This window comes from Chiroxiphia lanceolata, chromosome 3, assembly GCF_009829145.1.
Source record: "Chiroxiphia lanceolata isolate bChiLan1 chromosome 3, bChiLan1.pri, whole genome shotgun sequence".
NCBI classification, from domain to species: Eukaryota; Metazoa; Chordata; class Aves; order Passeriformes; family Pipridae; genus Chiroxiphia; species Chiroxiphia lanceolata.
The window spans coordinates 15,474,702-15,492,982 of record NC_045639.1 but is presented as its reverse complement, the minus strand read 5'-3'; the positions used below and the strand labels follow the sequence as shown (position 1 = coordinate 15,492,982).

General features: G+C 38.6%; 1 protein-coding gene across 1 annotated transcript in view; it reads left to right on the top strand.

Annotated features, from left to right (window-relative positions):
- The window catches only part of MSH2 (mutS homolog 2), a 47,084-nt gene that overhangs the window by 20,014 nt on the left and 8,789 nt on the right, over positions 1–18,281 (top strand). Inside the window, 6 exon segments of the mRNA XM_032683819.1 lie at positions 4,446–4,645; positions 9,707–9,816; positions 12,005–12,128; positions 13,179–13,329; positions 16,246–16,343; positions 17,459–17,704. Coding sequence (XP_032539710.1) covers positions 4,446–4,645; positions 9,707–9,816; positions 12,005–12,128; positions 13,179–13,329; positions 16,246–16,343; positions 17,459–17,704 — 929 coding nt within the window.

Below are 18,281 nucleotides of genomic sequence, written 5' to 3'. Positions count from 1 at the left end.
TTGTTATGCAAAATGTGGCGTGAACACAAACCTGTCAGACATGTCTTAGTGGTTGGCAACTGTAAGGGGAAGGATAGAACAGTACTAGTAAGGTCATGAAATGTTAGTCTAATTATCATGGTTTTGGCAGAGGAAAATTGTTCATGCTGATCTGAGACTTCTTTGAACTTGTCATGGTTGTGGACAAAAGAGGAGGGGAAAAAAAATAAATTAGAGCTTTCAAAATGCCTTTGACAAGTCCTTTTCCAAGAGGCTGTTGAACAAGCTGAGTGAGTCATGTGATCAAAGTGAAGGGTTTGTTTGTGCAAAAGGCACAAGCAAGAAAAAAAAGTCTAAATCCTGATAGAGATAAGCTCAAGAGTCCAGAAGATACTCTTTAATGATCATTATAGCTGCTGTACTGACACTTTTATAGGTGACACAAGTAAGTACCAAACTTTTAATGAAGACCAAACCAGGCCAACTGATTGGAGGGAACAGGAATGGTTTGGATTTTAATGAGAAAAAGTATAAACCAATGTGTATAGAAAGAATGAACATATTCTGGTTGTGTCTTACAGAGGTTTACATGGATTCAGGAAGGGTATTGGGCATCTCTGTGTCAGGTTGAAGGCAAGTCTCTGTGCAGTTGGGTTTTAAAGATAAGGTACAGTGACATTATAGAAACTGTTGCTGCTGGTCTTTTCCCAGTGCAACATTTAGCAAGTTCCAAGAAGTGATTCTATGTATATATCCATACTCCAGTATTACTGATTGTGTAAAGACCTCTTGGAAGAGAAGCTAAGCGCTCTGGCTTTAAGCATAAGCTATCAGAGGGCAAGATAGGATCTAATGTTGATGGTGAACTTGAATTTTCCACATTCTTGCGTGTGTGAGATTGGCCTTCAAAATCAGAAAAAAAAAAAAGTTTTTATACTGGAAAATTTAATGTTGAAACTGTGGAGTAGTCTGTAGCCTAAGCAGGTTGGATAAAACACCGAACTCTGGTTTCCTACTGCAGGCAAGAATAGTATTTTTCTAGATTAAAATTTACTTTTTTAGTGGAAAAACACTCCTAATGTGTCTTGCCTTCTTCCTAGTCTTTTTTTTAAGTGATAAAAGGTTGTTTTAACCCAGAATTTGTTGGGAGTTTGCGGGTAATAAAACTTGAAGGTGTTTGCAACTAGTTCCTCTTTATGGATGATATGTGGTGGTATTGTGATAATTGAGAAGTGATAATATGCTTACGAATCTTAAATATTGCCTGAGAAGTGAGAGCATGTAACACCAGGATAGTACAGCCTCTTGTGTGTTTGCCATGACTGTCTCTGCTAAAGACCAAGGAAGGTAACAGTAACAGCACATGGGTCTGCTTTGTGGAGAAGTTTTCAGTGAACCCTGTTTTGTTTTTCCCAAAGGAATGGTTTCCAGATTACATGACTAAAAATGACTGAAAATGACCAAGTTCCTTAGTTTCTGTGAGGAGGTACAGTTGGCAAGATGGTTCCTTCTCTAATCCTTGGGGACGTTAGGAAGACATCCGGTTAGTGGGCTTATATTTAGGCTGTTAAGCATTTGTATCGGGTGTCTTTGGTTTGGTTGGGGTTTGGTTTGGTTTTTAATATTTAAAAAAAGCTGGTCTTTAGAAAACGGTGTTTGATCACTGGTTGCTGCTGGTGCCTTAGAGAAGACAGTTTGTGATGTGAGTCGTAAGTCAGGTCTGCTTGGTAAAATGTAGGGATTTGTCATAAACACGGCAATGTATCTGCTGTGACAAGATCACATAATTCTTATTATTCCTCCAAACCTTCTTGACAGAAGCCTGAAAGCTAGAAATTGTGCTCAGAAACACCAACAGGGATTAGAATTGAAAATTACTTGGCTTTTATCATGTTTCTTTTACAAATCTTCTGCATTCTTGCAGTAGGTATCCTACGTATATTCCTGTCTACTTATCACACTCTCTGTGTGATACATGCTGAAACTTCAATTTATCTTTTGGAAGGAAAGCACCATTATGTGTTAGTAATGTCGATCTCTGTATTTATTAAGGCAGTAGTTGAATGGGTAAATGTAGAGGTAGGATTCTTCTCTCATCTTTTTAATTGATTTTGTTTGGTATAATACAGAAGGTTCATGAAGTGCTGGGGGTAGAATACTTTCTGCAGCAGAAGGACATCCTTTTTGAATTTTTTATATACAGATGTGTACCACTGCCTGTCCAGGAGGTCTCTGTCTCTTGTGTTGCCTTAGCCAAAGCCTTGCTTTCTTGAGTGAGCCTTTGCTAATTACGTGAGGCAGTGTACCATGTTAACCCCTGTGTACTGTTGCCAGCAAGTGGCACTCTCTGCAGAACACTGCATAGTGTAATGTAGGGATTACTGCTTTCAAAATGACAAAAAACCCCGTCATTTCCAATGCAGTTTGCAAGTGCAAATGTTACTGTAATTGAGACGAATGCATTTTTCTGCCAGTAAGCAAACCAGGAGGAATAATATGGTGAAAGCTGTCCTTTCTTTGCTTACATGTCTCTACATGAAATTAACTTCCCTGCTGAAGCCAAGATATTGATGGATGACATGTTAATGTGATTAACCAGTAATGAGTACAGTATATAATGTGTGGAGGTCTCTGAAGGAGGCAGAGCTCTTCCTTCCTATTCTGAAAGTATGACCGAAGAAGACTGGCCTCTCCAGAACAAACAATATCTGACTTCTTTGTTTAACTGCAAATGCAAAATATGTAGACATGATGCAAAAAACCCAAAACAAGAAACGTATGAAAGTCAGTTACATTCTAGTGAAGAAATACAATTTAATGCTCTGTCACTTCTTGTTGAGATTTACACTTGCTTTCAGCAGTGAAAGAATATTTATTTCACTATTAAAAAAAAAAAAACACATAAAAAAGCCCAGCCAAACAAAAAAACACCAACAAAAATAGCCAACCCAAAATGTCAGGGAGCTGCAGTAAGGGAAGGCAAGCTGGGAGTCGGTGGTGACAACAAGGCTGGCAGACAGTACAGACGTTGATAAGAATGCAGCCCCCCCCCCATGAGACAAACAGTAGTTTGAAGTAAAAAGGGAGGATCATGCCTGGCTAACCCAATGGGCTTCTACAACAAATTGTGGTTGGATAAGGGAAGAACAGTGAATGTTGCTTATCATGATTTGAGCTGTCACTGTCTCCATTACATCTGATGAAGTATGGACTAGGCAAGTAAGTTGTGTGGTGGACTGAAAACCAGCTGAGCTGCCAGACTCAAAGGAGGGTGATCAGGGGCATGAAGTCCACCTGGAGGCCAGTCACTAGTTGTGTGTTCCAGGGGTCAATACTGGCGCTATCCTTGGGAATACCCGGTGTAGCACTAAATCTGCATTATATGGGAAAACTGCTGTTTAAACATGTCTTAAAATGGCTTTTTGGTGGTCTCTGCAAACACATGTTTCTTCTTCCCAACACCCCCCACGGTAATGTTATCTCAGGAATGTCCTGGGAAGGTGTCCTGAGGTGTTTCCCATTGGCCTTTGTTAACCCCTTCCTGTGATTGGGTGTTCCTGTAAGCCCCTTGAGTCTTCTAATTGGTTACTCTGTGAGTCCTCCTAAACCCTATAAATGTAACATCCCCAACAATAAACTCTCTCTTGCCTCCTCTCCACGCTGGTGTGCTGTCTCTGTGCCGGCCATGGAGCCATGTGTGTGGGGGGAGGAGAGGGCACCTCTCCCCTCCAGCCTCAGGGCCAGAAGAAACCCCTGAGAAAACCCCTGGAGTTCCCTTTCCCCGTCCTTCAAGACGTTGGAATGGTTCTTCAGATGGAAATGGAACTAGAACTGGGCCGCCCCACGTCGTGGGTGGGGAAAGGGATCCAGAACCCGGAATGTGACTGGACACTGTCCCGGGCAGTTGACTTTAGCTGTGACCGTACTTTGAGCAGAGGTTGGAGTAGTCAGTGTCCAGAGGTGCCTTCCAACCTTGAGGACTCTGATTCTGTGGTGCAGGGTTGCCCAGCTACACAGTGTAAATGTTGGCCTCGACTACAGGAAGCTAAACTCTGCCAAGAGTGGGGTTTTTTTCGTAGTTAATGCCTCTTTTTTTCATAGACTATTGGAAGACTTCTTTTATGGTTCAGGGAAAGGATTAATCTCAGAGTTGATTCTGAGGGTTAACATACCTAATTGAATAGATGTTGGCATCTGTGCTCAAAACAGTTTCCCTTCAATGCTGTTCATTAGAAACCCCAACTTTTCAAAACTACCGAAGCCTGACATAGGCTAAATATCATGGCTTTCTCAGCTCGTGGGTTGTCTTAGTTTCATTTGGAGTTTTTAAATCAGGCAAGTTGGCCAATGGATACAGCCATAGGGAAAGTACAGATAGGAGCTGCCGGATGTTTTCATTCTCATTGGTGTCATAAAGGAATTATATATTATGCCATGCTAATCATTGTTATGAACTTCTTACTTAGGTTGAATTTGGTTGAAGCGTTTGTGATGGATCCAGAACTACGTCAGTGCCTTCAAGAAGATCTCTTACGTCGCTTTCCAGACCTCAACCGGATGGCAAAGAAATTTCAGAGACAAGCAGCAAACTTACAGGACTGTTACCGAATGTACCAGGCTATTAATCAAGTGCCTAATGTTATAGAAGCACTAGAAAAACATGAAGGTAATACTACTTCCATCTATTTTCAGTGTTTCGTAGTATACTGATGATGCAAAGAAAGAGTGTGTAGTTTTCCAAAAATGACTTTTTTTCCCACGTTCTTTTGTTGCAAGGATAAAACTTAAACACATTTGAATTTGAAATGAGCTGAAATTCTGAAATGTCAGTCAAATACTTAATAATATACATAGCCAAATCCTTACATGAATAAGTGTTCCAATTACTGTGTACCTGAAATACTAGAACTTGAATACTTGAGTGATGGTGTGGTAATCTTTGATCTGGACGTGTCTCTAAGAATTTCTGACCAATTGTGTGTTATTATGATCTTACAAAAAAGATAACATACATACGATATTGTTGTCTTCCTTTTGAGGACATTTTGCACTTTGGGTTGTAATTAAACACAAAAAAAATCAGTTTAAGCATTATTAGTATAATTGGAGTGGCTTTTTTTTTTAAAATCATAGTGCTATATTTGATACGAGTAATGTGGCAGAGTTTTGTCTGATCTTCATTAGTAGGAAGAGCAGTACTGTGACAGGCAATTCTAGAAAACATAAATGCTGCTATTTCTTTTTCTTTTCTGTGTGTAGCCAAGAAAATGCAGGATAAAATCAGCATAATGAAGGGATGATTCAATTTAGCAATAGCAGTCCCAACCTGCCAGAAAGCATATTTTTGTAGAAGCCCATTAATTTGTTTGAAAATCTCTGTGCATAAAGCAAGCACCAAAGCCTTAAAGAGAACTGTTATTTGAAATGGTATGGTTGCAAAACTTTCTCTCCTGTATTTGAGTAGGCAATAAAGCTACCCGGTGTCTTATACTTTTCTGTACTATAGTTTTATGACTTTAGGTAGTGAAACTTAAATCTTCTAAAATATTAATCTTAAAATAAATTAATTTTTAGTTGCTGGCTGTGTTTTCCAAAAGCAGTTAAAATCTGAAGCTGGGAAGGAACTGGCAGATACAACTTTTTTGTTTGCTTTTGTTCTTAAAGAGCTGTGCCACTCTTTAGCTGCCTCAGTCATGTCCCTTTGGCTTTTCCAAACAGGCTCTGCTTGTTTTAGCCTTGACATGGAACTCTTGGATTCCCATCTTAAACTGAGATATTAGGTCAGAATGCTGGCTTCCTGTCTTTATTTCTTTTTCTATTAGTTGTCATTTGGATCAACAGAGTTTCTCTGTCATAACATTGGGGTAGGAAAACAATTCCATTTTTAGAAGTTTTGAGGAGCAAGCTGTGTAAGGCAAACTGCTAAGCTCACCATATGGAAAAATTAATAGACTGCAAGAGGTTCTTGCTGTTCTACATGTGAATCAGTTGGCCTTAGTAGGGCAATCACCAGCAGTATATCAAAGATAATTTAAAATAGGCAACGTGTTATTTTTCTTTTTCTTTGTGCTTGTACCACCTGTTTAAACTCCATGAATGGTCTGGTGATTTTGAATGTATGTGACTGATTCAGACTGGATCTGGTAATATTTCTGTTTGTGACTGTGCAAAATGTTTTAACTCATCAAGGGATGGGAAGTCAAAAAGATTTTTGACCATTCTGAGCACTGCCAGTTTCTGAATTTCTTATCTCATGAATGGCTGTGGGGAGATGGAGCAACTATACCATGAAGTGCTCAGCAGTGATTGCCTTTCCCTCAGTGCGAAGCATTGCTTAATTGAGATCCTTGTTTTTATGGATGGGGAAACCTGAGGAGGGAGCTAATGAGTGAAGATGACTTCTTCTGTTTTAGACGTAAGAATTCAGCATAAGATGGGAAAGGACTCAGTCATCAAATCATTTTGCTATGGCTGGCAAAAGGGAGCAGCAGTTCATTACTCAAATTACTGGGGCATAAAATGTTGGTACTTAAAGGATTTTTGTCTTCAAGAAGCTACTGAAACATCTTCCTTCCCATCTCAAATGGACACTCTTTATCTTAAGACTGTAAATATGCAGGACACAGAAATTGGATGCTGGGTTTCAGGTGTATTTTTACCATTCTGTATACAGTGACTTGAATCCCCCCTCCTCTGCTTTTGGAAATACCTTTTATTGCCTGTTTCAGGTACTGTTCTTTCCAAGACTGTTGCACTGGTGTATTATAACCATGTTGTGATCAAAACTTGGCTGTTTCCCCTCCTTTCTCATATCCAGCTGATTATTCCCTTACTCATAGTGGAAACACATTTATATATCAGTGTCATCTTACTCCGTGTTAAATTCTACTTCATTTCTATTAGCCCAGTTTCTAAGGTCAGTTAGTGCTGATCTATTTCTGATTCATCTTATTCCAATATAATCCACTGGTATCTTCCATATTGTATATTTTAGTGGCTTTTGTAAGCAGCGTTCTTCTGTGCAATAATATAAATTCACATATCTTTTAAAGATAAATGCTTGTCTAAGCCCTGGAGGGACTGTATTGCTGATGTCCTTTCAGCTCTTTCATCCTTTGCAAGTGGGTGATGTCCCCTTTATCTGCCTCCTGATCATTTCATAAATCATGGACCTTGCACCTTAACATCTCCTGTGACACCCTGCTGAATGCTTTAGAACAGCCCAAATTAGGTCTGCAGATTTCCCTTTGTTTTAGGCATTCAGTATCTCAGAGAGATGTTGCACTGTATGGGTATGATCTGCCTCTAGTAAACTGTACTATATTTTATCCCAGTTTCCATCGTTCTTTTCCTTTTATCCCAATTTCAATTGATATCAAAATGGCTGGTGCACTTAGTCATGAGATTTGTTTGTATTCCCTGGGTAGTGTCAGTTTGTTGCCAGACTAACTGTGTTTCAAGTCTGAAGGTTAGTGCTTGATTTTAATTTCTATACAACACTTTTAAACCATATTAATAGTCACGTTTTTAATGTGTGTAATAAACACTTCTCTGTGCTTCAGTAAGTAAATTATGGTTTAAATTAAAAATTGTACCTGGGAACAGATAGGCTCTGTGATCAGTATGCATCTGTGCTTTTGACTGTACACAGGTTCATTAGTCTTTCTCTCAGTCGTTAGCTTACATGCTGATAATGTTGAGTAGGTGCAAAAGTGGTTTTTTTTACTATGCATCTTTTCTATGTAGGTGCAAGACATGTTGAGCTTCATTTAGAATTTTTCAGTGGTGTTTCTTGCTCATGTTCTCTTAATGACGGGTGTTATGCTTTTAAGAAAGGCATACCCATATAGCTTTTAAAATGCCTCAGTATTTACTAACTCCACTGTTTTACTTCCTTCAAATGCTGGATACTGAGTTTCGAGTTGGACTGAAAGTGTAAATAAATTTTGCAATATATCAGTTCTAACCATATAATAAATATATGTAAATACATTGGTATTTTATTTACTTAATAAATTAATATATTTTAATTTTTGAATGTGATATTGTTCTGTGGTGTCTGAAGATGTTCTCTTCAAACTTAAATAATGAAATGATATAATGAAATGATATAATGAAACTTCCCTACTTAACTTACTCCTTTCAGTAAAAGAAATTCTAATAGCTACTTCAGGTTCAAGCACAATCATTTTTCATTAATTTGGGAATACTGAAGATCATTTCATGGTGTGTGCCATGTACTCTGTCAGCTGGAGCACTGGAAACTGCTAAGTCCACTCTGAAGAGTGGATGTGAAGGTTTTCTGCTCTTCAGTCTCTTCCTTCTTTGCTGACTCCTTTTATTTTCTAGGTGTCTTCTTACTGGAGGAGAAAAAAATACTGAATGAGACCAAGCAAGAGATTTGGAATAAAAAACAAGCTGTACTTTATTTCATCTCTCTCTTGGTTTTTAAGATTTTAATCAGCAGAAAACTCCATTTTTACAAGTTAAATAATCTCTCAATAATATATAATTTTTTTTCTCCAGTAATAGAGACTAATCAGTTTAGAGCTTTAACTTTAAAAGCTTGAGGGAGTGGGGAAGCAAAAAGGCATGGGAGGAAAAGGAATCAAACCAAATTTTTTCTTTCTACTTGAATTACAGAGCTGAGAGAGAAGAGAGATTCCCTTGGGTAATCATGTCCTCACTGTGTGACTTCTATAAATTTGTATGGAAATTTTTCTTATGAAAGATTAAGACTTTTTTCCCTAGTCTGGTGAGAAATTGAGAGGCTGCAGAATAGACAGAGCTCAATTCTGTATTTCTCTGTTAATGTGCAAAGCCTTGCCTGCAAACATTAGAGGCAAATACCATAATTCTGTACATAATCCTGTGACTCTAAACTCCTAGTATTGGATTCAGTTTGAGACATTTTCTGTAAATCACATAGTCAGTAATGCTAATCTTTCTGTGATTAAATCGTAACTTAAAGTGGCTGCAAAGGTGTAAACATTTATTTCCTGACAGAATGTTTTCAGAGCTGGCTGCTGGATGTAGGTGCTTATTTGTAGGCCTGAAGAAAATACTTCTTTCACAAAATTGGCAATATTTGTGCATGTTAACTGTAAACTGCTTTTGGTGACTTCCAGCCAATATGTCAATTAGTGGCACAGAGTATCTGTGCTAACAAGGTACCTTGGAAGAGACTAGTTTAATTTTGATGACTTCCTGTTTAGTGGAAACATCAGTGACTATAAAGATCTGGGTTTTTTGTGGAAAACAAAATCAAATAACATACACCTCTATTTCTATTTATCTGTATTGTAATCTACTAAATATTCCCAAATTTTGGTAATTTTGTCTTAAGAAAAGTTAAAAACTGAATGTGGATGATAAGACCTAACACTTTTTACCAAAGCCGTTTCAACTTTTTATGTGCAAGAATTGGTAATATTGAGACAGCAGGTTTACTTTCAAAGTGTTGCCTGTCTGTAGTCTTACTCATAGTAGAAGGGAATGAATACAACCAGTTATGAACAAAGATGACAGAATAGGTACAAACTCGATCAGAGTGTAGGTGGGATAATGCCAATTTAGGAAAAGGTACATGTATTCCAGTGAAATAATCACAGCCCATCTTAGTAAAAATTAACCAGCTATGTAGTTGTGTTGTTTACCTTGGATAACTGAATTCTGGTAAATTTGTGGGGGTTTGTGAATGATAATTTTTCTTGTTTGTTCTTAACAGGAGCTCACCAGATGTTGTTGTTGGCAGTGTTTATAACACCCCTTAATGATATCTGCTCTGACTTCTCAAAATTTCTGGAGATGATAGAGACAACATTGGATATGGATAAGGTATGGGCTGGTGTGTGGGAGGGGTTTACTTGGCAATTAAAGTTTCTTATTGAACTTTGCAATCTGCTCTACACACTAAATTTAATTGATCTTCTATATTAAGCAGTTAGTGATAATTTATCTGTGGAATATATGAAGACTGTTATTAGTATAGCAGTTGAATATCAACAGGATATTCACCTGCTATCTGAAATTATCTAGCCAGTGAGAAAAGGCTCTGTATACATGGATGCTGTGACCTGAAACTATTTTTCAAAACCTCATCAGTACTGAAAGTGGAGAAGTAATTTTGTCATTTCTCTGCTTCTTTGTATTTTTAAAGTTACTGTGATATGTCTCATATCTTGAGTGTAGCCAGAATATGTTTATTACATATTTTTTTGCTTCTAAGTTCATTAGACTTGGTGCAATTTAGTGGGATTAAGTCTTCATAACTAACAGTTTGCCTCTCTGAAAAATTATTGACTTAGGCTTAAAGACTGACTTTACTTTTCTCCCATTATATTTGTTAGAGAACCGATAAGATGGATTTTGAAATGGACATACTTGGTTAGAAACGTATTTAATGTTCCTCTCTCAGCAGGGTCTTTCAGTAATTTTGGTAAACTTGGGAAGTCTTTTAAGACTGCCATAACTGTCAGTCTCAGTTGACTCTGGAAGTATGAAATCTCTCTAACCTCGTGCCAGACGTTGTGCAAGGGCAAGGTGTCGAACTTGTGGAAACTGCAGTGGCTTTAAAATTTTGAACACGCGTACTTTTCTCCAAAGGCAGAAGCACTGCATTTTATCTCTTTGTATTGTGTTATGCATCCATCAGCTGCCTTTTACTGTTTATGGAAAGACTGTTTGATTGACATGTTGCTGTAATTTGTGATATATGGTAATGAAGAAATTTATAGCTTTATACTAGTTACAGACCATCTGTTGATGCAGTTTGTGTGCCCTGGGACTCTGTTTTCTTTAACTAACAGCTGTTCTAAGCCTTCGCCCTTCATAGTCCAGCTCTTTAAACTTCTTTTCAGGTTCTACTTTAAAAATGTTTTGTTGTCCTAAACAGAATAACAAGTCAGTTATTTTTAATCAAGTACCATAGAATCTGGTATGTTGGATTTGATTTTTCCTCCCCATCAAGATACTGGAAAATAGCTATAGATAAGCCAACACTGGTTTTACCAGGAGAATAACCCTTGTCTATATGAATGTTAAAACTTGCACTTTGATTTGAAATTCCCCCTAGATTTTTAGGGACTTCAAACAAAACCAGCTCTATTCTGAGTGCAATTGAAGGGTAGGTTGTCATAGCAACTAAATTATGTCAATAATCCATTCTAATATAAAAAGAAACATCTGAGTTCAAAAAGCGTGGGATGTGGTTATTCATTTACCTAGCTGTAATAAAAGTTGAGAAACTGTCACTTCCATTCCTGTCTTTCACAGAATCATAAGAGGCCTTTGAAAAACCCTCTATTCCAACCTCCTCCTCAACTTGGGACAGCTTCAGTGTTTGTTGGTGCTTTCAGTATACAGCCACCTGGCAGTGGAAGCATGGGGAAGAGAGAGAAAAAAGATGAAATACAATTTATTTAATCTGTGCCTCTGAAAATGTTAAGTTTAGAAGGAACTGTGTATGCTTTTCAACTCAAGAGCTGAGTTGAAATTAGGGAGGACTTTTGGTGATATTAAGTAGGTTCCTTCCATAACCTTTTGAATCTCCTTTGGGCAGGAATTACTGTTTCAGAAACTTCCGTTTCCAAAGGCTTCTTGTTTTGAAATGCCCCATCCTTTTACACTCTGTCTGGATTAGCTGCAGAAGTCCAGGCTAGCATACAGATTATGTACATAACAATTTCATTTCCCCTGACTTCTCTTTTTTCTCTGCCTACTGCTCAGTTACTTGTTTGTAAATAAATAGGCAGGCAACTTCATTTCAGCAGAAAGGAGTCTGTTAAATTGGTATATTTTGATTGTATAAAGTATATTATTTGAGAAAATGAGTGTTTGAGGTGTATTTGTTTTGCAGTTGAATCACACACCAACTATCATAAAGAACATTGCATTACAAAATTATACGTATTTTAAAAATTGAATAAATGATTAAGTGAATTCATTTCACTGTGTATGATCAGGGAGGTAATTTTTTTTTTATTGCCTCTGTTCATGTGAATTTTTTCTTGTTATTTTTCCCTAGGTGGAGAATCATGAATTTCTTGTCAAGTCTTCTTTTGATCCTAATTTAACAGAATTAAGTGAGAAGATGAATGAACTGGAAGAGCAAATGCAGTCCTTGTTAAAGACTGCAGCCAAAGAACTAGGTAGGGTTTGGAATTGCCTTTGATTCTTACCTCCTTTGTAAAATGTTTTGCGATCAAGTGGTGAAAACTGGTATAGAGGAGTTAAGGTATGTTTGTATTATTTTGTTGTTGGATTGGTGTGACTTTAGTTGTCACAGTACAATCTGTTGAAAACAGAGTGATTTTTGGTTTAGAACTTGGCCTTTATTTTTTTTCGAGGACAGCATTCTGAAGCATTTCAGAAATTATCAAGCGTGTTGCATTATACTGCAGAATTCATTTTGTAGAACTGTAACGCATCAAACTCTTGGCTAAGTCTAGTTCTGTTTTACATCCTTTGAGGACATGCATTGAAACTTTCCCCCCCCCCCCATGCATTCTCCTGAGTGTCCATTCAGGACATGCTAGTTTTCTTTTTATGTTTCTTTGCAAAATGTAGTGTATAAGCAAATGAGACATTTAAAGAATTGATTACCCTATGCAAAAAGTTCCATGTGCAGCTGATGGATCAGGCATTCAAAGAGCAACTTAAAAAAACAAAAGCCACCAACTTTTAATGCAAATGTGGCAAGGAAAACTGGCAACACCATTTTAGGTTACACCTTTAAGGGCTTGCATATTTTTTTAGTCTTGGTACTTTCTTTAGTGTAAACAAGATACCTGGATGAAAAGAAGGAAAGACAAGGTCGTGTAGGGATGAGATGAGAAATCTCACCAGCAGAAGCATGTGTTAGTAGAAGGATCACAAGAGTACAGGTGCTATGCTTGCAGCAGCAATGCAGAATGTCCTTGCAATTTGCTATGAACATTTTTCACTTTTCTGGAGAATTCATAGCAATACAGTAATTGTGAGCCTCATTTGAATATGCAGTTTCAGAGCATATCATTGTAAGAGCAGAGAATGTATCAGTGTGCTCCTGTTAGGTCTGGATATTTCTCATACCTGTACAGAACCAAAGCAAGTCTGCTGAATTGGCTTATGGAAACTGGGGAACAGTGAGCAGAAATAGGACAGGCTGCTGGATTTGTGATAATACAGTTGCTTTCTTTTTCTTTCTTTTCATCCAAAAGGTTTGGAAGCTGGCAAAAGTATCAAACTGGAGACAAATTCACAGTTTGGACATCACTTTCGAATAACTTGCAAGGAGGAAAAAGTTCTCCGCAACAATTCAAAATATGCAATAGTTGATACACAGAAGAATGGTGTGAAATTCACCAACAGGTATAAGGTCATCTTGGTGCTTTTCCAAGCCTATTGTGAAGTAATAGAATTGTCCCTTTTTAATTACACCGATGAACTGGTTTCCCTGCATCTTGAATGGCTGAATTTTCACGTTTTTAATTGGCTCACAGATTGAAATATTGAGCAAGACTGGCATGAAAGAAGAATAGTCATACAGTTTATGTTAAAAGCTGCATTCTCCATTGCCAACTGTTAGCTATTTTTGGTCCTTTGACTTGGGCTAATTCCTCCGTTTTAGCTGCAGCAAGTAGCATAATTGCAGTCACTCTGAAGTGTTTATACAGACACTTTTACAAGCTGCAGTAGGGAAAGAGCTATTTATGTTTATCACCAAATATGACATGCAGCAATTTTGTTGGTGATTACCTTTTTTTTTGTTCCAAGTCATGCTCTAATTTCTGTTAGTCCTATGTATTGAACATCAATTCAGTGCCTCTTTTGATTAAGCTATTTAAAAATTCCAGTCTTCAGGCTGATGCTGTTTCAATGTCTCCTTGTCTGGACAGCAGTTCTGTCACAGGTCAGCTGAGCAAAAAGTCTATTTTTTTTTGGTTGAATTTTAGCTCTTTTAGAGCATTCTAGAAGGAGCAAGGACTACATTGGTCATCAGATGTCTCTGTTCTTCAGTGTTTTTACTCAGAGCACACTAAAGTAGAAAGTTAGATATGCAGAATTGGGTGATAATCTCTTATCTCACCCTCAAAGCAGATCCACCTTGGAAATTAGAACCCATCTGCAAGTTAGATGACGTAGCCCGAGGCCTTGCCCAGGGGCCCATCCTTCAGGAATCCTTCACAGCCTAACAGGGCACAAGTTCCAGTGCTGAATCACTCTTTGTGAAAACTTTTCTGATCTGATCTAATGAGAATTTTCCTTTCAGAAACTTGAGGTCTTAGTATCTCATCCTTTTGTTGTGCACCTCCAAGAAGAGTCTGGTGCCTCTTCCCTCTGGGCTGACTTCAGATTCTCAGCCTGGGCAGGCATCTCTGTCAGCCTGTCCTTGTGTGCCATGTGCTCCAGCTCTGTATCTTTGTGGTGACCATCTGCTCCAGGTTTGATCTCCCTCACAGGGAAGAAGAAAACAGAGTCAGCTCTGCAGATACGGTCTCAAAAGTGCTGAATAGAGGGGAAGAATTACTTCCTTCAACATGCTGGGTCCACTCTTGCTAGTGCAGTCAGCATGGGCTTGGCCTTCTCTGCCTCAGGGCACACTGCTGCCTTGTGTTCAGCTTCTTGTCCATTGGGTCCCCCAAGTATTTTATGATTTTTTTTATTGTTTGGACTACAATCTCTACTGTTATGTGAAGTTATTCCATCCCAGGTGCAGGACTTTACGTTTGCCTTTGCTGAAATTGTTGTCCACCTATTTTTCAAGTCTGTAGGTAGCCCAGTGAATGGCAGCCGTGTCCTCCCGCATACTGACAGTTCTCCTTCCTGTGGTATTGTTCACAGTCTTTGAGAGTTTATTCAGCCCCATCATTCAGGTTGTTAATCAAAGCATAAGTAGTATCAGCCCTGGTATCAACCCTAAGAAATGCCTCTGATAATCAGCCACTAATTGGACTTCAGCCTTCTGACAAGCCTGTCAATGGCAGGTCCCAGAGAAAACTAATTTTTAAGTCTCCTGCATGTGCTACCTGGAAGGGTAAAAGCAGCAGAATTTAATATATCATGCAGTCTGTTTCAGACAAACGCTGCTTGTACTGCTCTATGTATAACTGGTCCTGCTGGAATTAGCAGCAGAGAAGGGAGTTTACTTAGAGAGAGATCTTGATTGACAAACAAGTCTGAGGAGCACTGCCTACAGGGGAAGGTTAGTTTCAAGACAGGGCTATTACCAGTAGTGACTGTTTTCTGTTAATCACTCACTTTTATAGTAATAAATCCTTTGCTTTGAAAAGGAGGGCAAACATATTGGTTCACACCAACCAATGTGTTGGTGTATTTCACACCAATTTACTTAAATGAACAAAGTGTAAACCTTAATTGCATTTTGTTTTAACATTTACTCAGAGGATATTTTTTAAAAGCATCCCTGAAATTTAAAACAGCCTTTTCTGCTTCTAAATATGGTATGAATCTAAATGTATGATGAAGTTAGGCTTTTCTGTAACTGAGAAGATGGTACTTAGAACCTGTTCTGTGTCATCTGTTACTTTCCCTTAGGGAAGCAGCCCATGCATCACTAATAAAACAGACTTCTCTGTGCTTACTTGAGTTATACTTGCTTCTGTTGGTGGTGCTAGAAGCACAAGGCTGACTTCTGCTTATAATGTGGGTACACTACTTGAGTGTGTTTCTTATTCAGTCTTGCAGACTATGTTCCTTGTTTGAGAGATGAGCTTGAGAAAACTAAAGACTTGTTTAAACTCTTGATTTCAGCTTGCCTTATTTTGAAGACTAGAACCTGTTCTTAGTGACAGTAGTTCACTGAGGTTTTTACTAAACGAAATAAGTCAATGCCTTCAGCTCTGATAAGCCTGCTGTAGGACTCTGGGCTAATTACACAGTTGCTTAGCAGCAATTCTTCTCTACCAGTTCTATAATGTGCCACATCCCATAGCAAAACAGCCAGAAATTCAGCTTTAAGCGATAGTCCTTATCACATGGAGTGTCTATAACAAACAACTACTGGAAGATTTTGAAGAATCATGTGTTGATGCTAGAATTGGTGGTTTGGCCCTTGTGGGTGTTCTTCAGCTTGGAATTAATATTGCAGATATCCTGGTGTGAACGAATTGTAGATTAGTTGCTTTGTGGTCCTTGTGCTGAACCTTGCTCTTAAGACAGGTGGGGGACAACTGGTATTGGCTCATAGATGAGGAGGCCAGAAGTTTGGCATTGCAGGTGAAGACAGAACACCACAGCTTCTAAATATTATTGTTTTTTTCACAGCAAACTGAGCTCTGTCAATGAAGAATATAAAAGGAACAGAGAAGAGTATGAAGAGGCTCAGGATGCAATTGTTAAGGAAATCATTAGCATTGCTTCAGGTGAAAATGCCAGTTTTGATGGGTATCACAGTCTGGAATGCTGGGAGGACTTGCAGTTACTTTGAGAGCCTTCTGTAGAAAAGAACTGTAACATTCCCCACAGAATTAACGTGAAAAGTGAGGTGTGGCTTTCAGACAGTTGTTGGAAGTTTGAAATATGTTGTCTTCTGTGGCCAGACCCTTTCCTGGCATTGCTACAGATGGGCAGTGATGAGGTGTGTGCAAATGCTAATCCCATGGAAGGGACAAAAATAAGCCCATAAAGGCCACATCTATCCTTCACCTACCTCTCTGACTCTGGGCACCTTCACCCAAATGGCAGAAGTGGTAAAGGACAACAGAGAACTGAGGGAGTGGGACCCGAGGTCTGTGAAGAACGTTGGTATGCAATATAAGATCAAGTTAGTCATTGCTTAAATGGTGCAATAAAAAAATACTTGTTTTCATAAATAATTACCATATATTTTGCTCCAAGATTGCCTGCTGACAGAGCATTCTTTAGTATTCTTCACCAAAAGCAAAAGAGACATTGGGGAATTTGGGCTGTGGACTCCAGTACCTCCTCCCTTTCACTGGAGAAAACCAAACACCAAAACTTAAGAACTGTTACTGGGGATGCTGGACCATCTAGTCTGGTTCTCTGGTATCACAGGCACTGTATCTCATAGACCTCTCCCTCCCATCATTCACATAAACATAGATGGTTGCTGTGCCTGAAGTGTCTGTGCTGTGTCTGTTTGCTCGCCTGAGCATCGGAATGCAGTGTATTATGGAGGAAAGAAAGGTACTGGATTTCCAGCCATCTGCCACCGCGAGCGTTTGCCTTCCTGTACTAGGATAAGCTGTTTCTCACTGTCTGGGTGTTGAGGCAAAATAGTCAACATGGCCTCACCTCTCCCCTGTCTTACTCTGAAGAAGTCCCCTTAGTATTCAAGGCATGGGAACTTTAGGATTACATCTTGGACTCTCCTAGAAGGTGACTGCCACCACGAACAAAATTGTTAATGCAGATGAACTAATTTTATGGGCTCGCTGCAAGCTTTAAGACACCTCTTCAGCAAGGGCAAAAAAATTGCTAACAGTATGGAATTTGTGTATCTCCCTAATCAAAACAGGTTATGCAGAGCCAATGCAGACGATGAACGACGTGGTAGCTCAGTTAGATGTGGTTGTCAGTTTTGCTCACGTGTCCAACGGAGCACCGGTGCCGTATGTCCGTCCCGTCATTCTGGAAAAGGGACAGGGGAGGATTGTGCTGAAAGGTGCCAGGCATCCTTGCCTCGAAATGCAGGACGAGGTGGCTTTCATCCCCAATGATGTTACATTCGAGAAGGGCAAGCAGATGTTCCACATTATTACTGGTAAATATTTCTGTTCTCTTTTTCTGTTGTTATTTACTTTATAAATGTCTTGAGTATTTCCAATAATGATGTTTTTTTAAAAAAAACCTAACCAACAATAAGCAAAACAAACCAGCAATTTGATAGAACTCTGTCAAAACAATTTCTCTAATCAACAAACAGCTAGCAAAGTGCTTTTCTTTCTGAATGGGGAGTAAGATTTAGCACTGTAAAAGAAGAGAGGGTGTTTGTAAGTTACTGTTGTTTATTATATTAAAAAAAAGTGTCCGCAATATTCTTGTGAAATGTTACCTTTGATTATGGATATTCTACATGTTTCTGCACATACAGGCATATTTCTCATCATCCAAACTAATATTAATGGATTTGGTTATTGTGATTGTAGTTATGGTGCACTCTTTGTAGAAGGTGATCACTAATTTCGAAAGAGTCATTCATGAAGAGAGAGGCTGCTAGGACAGTAGAAAAGAAGAATTTAGTCCTTCTTTAATGTTTTCTTTGCCTTAGTGAGTGTAACTCCACAAACCAGGCAACCTCAGGAGCTGGAGAACCTGAAACTGCTTAAGTGATTTGGAAA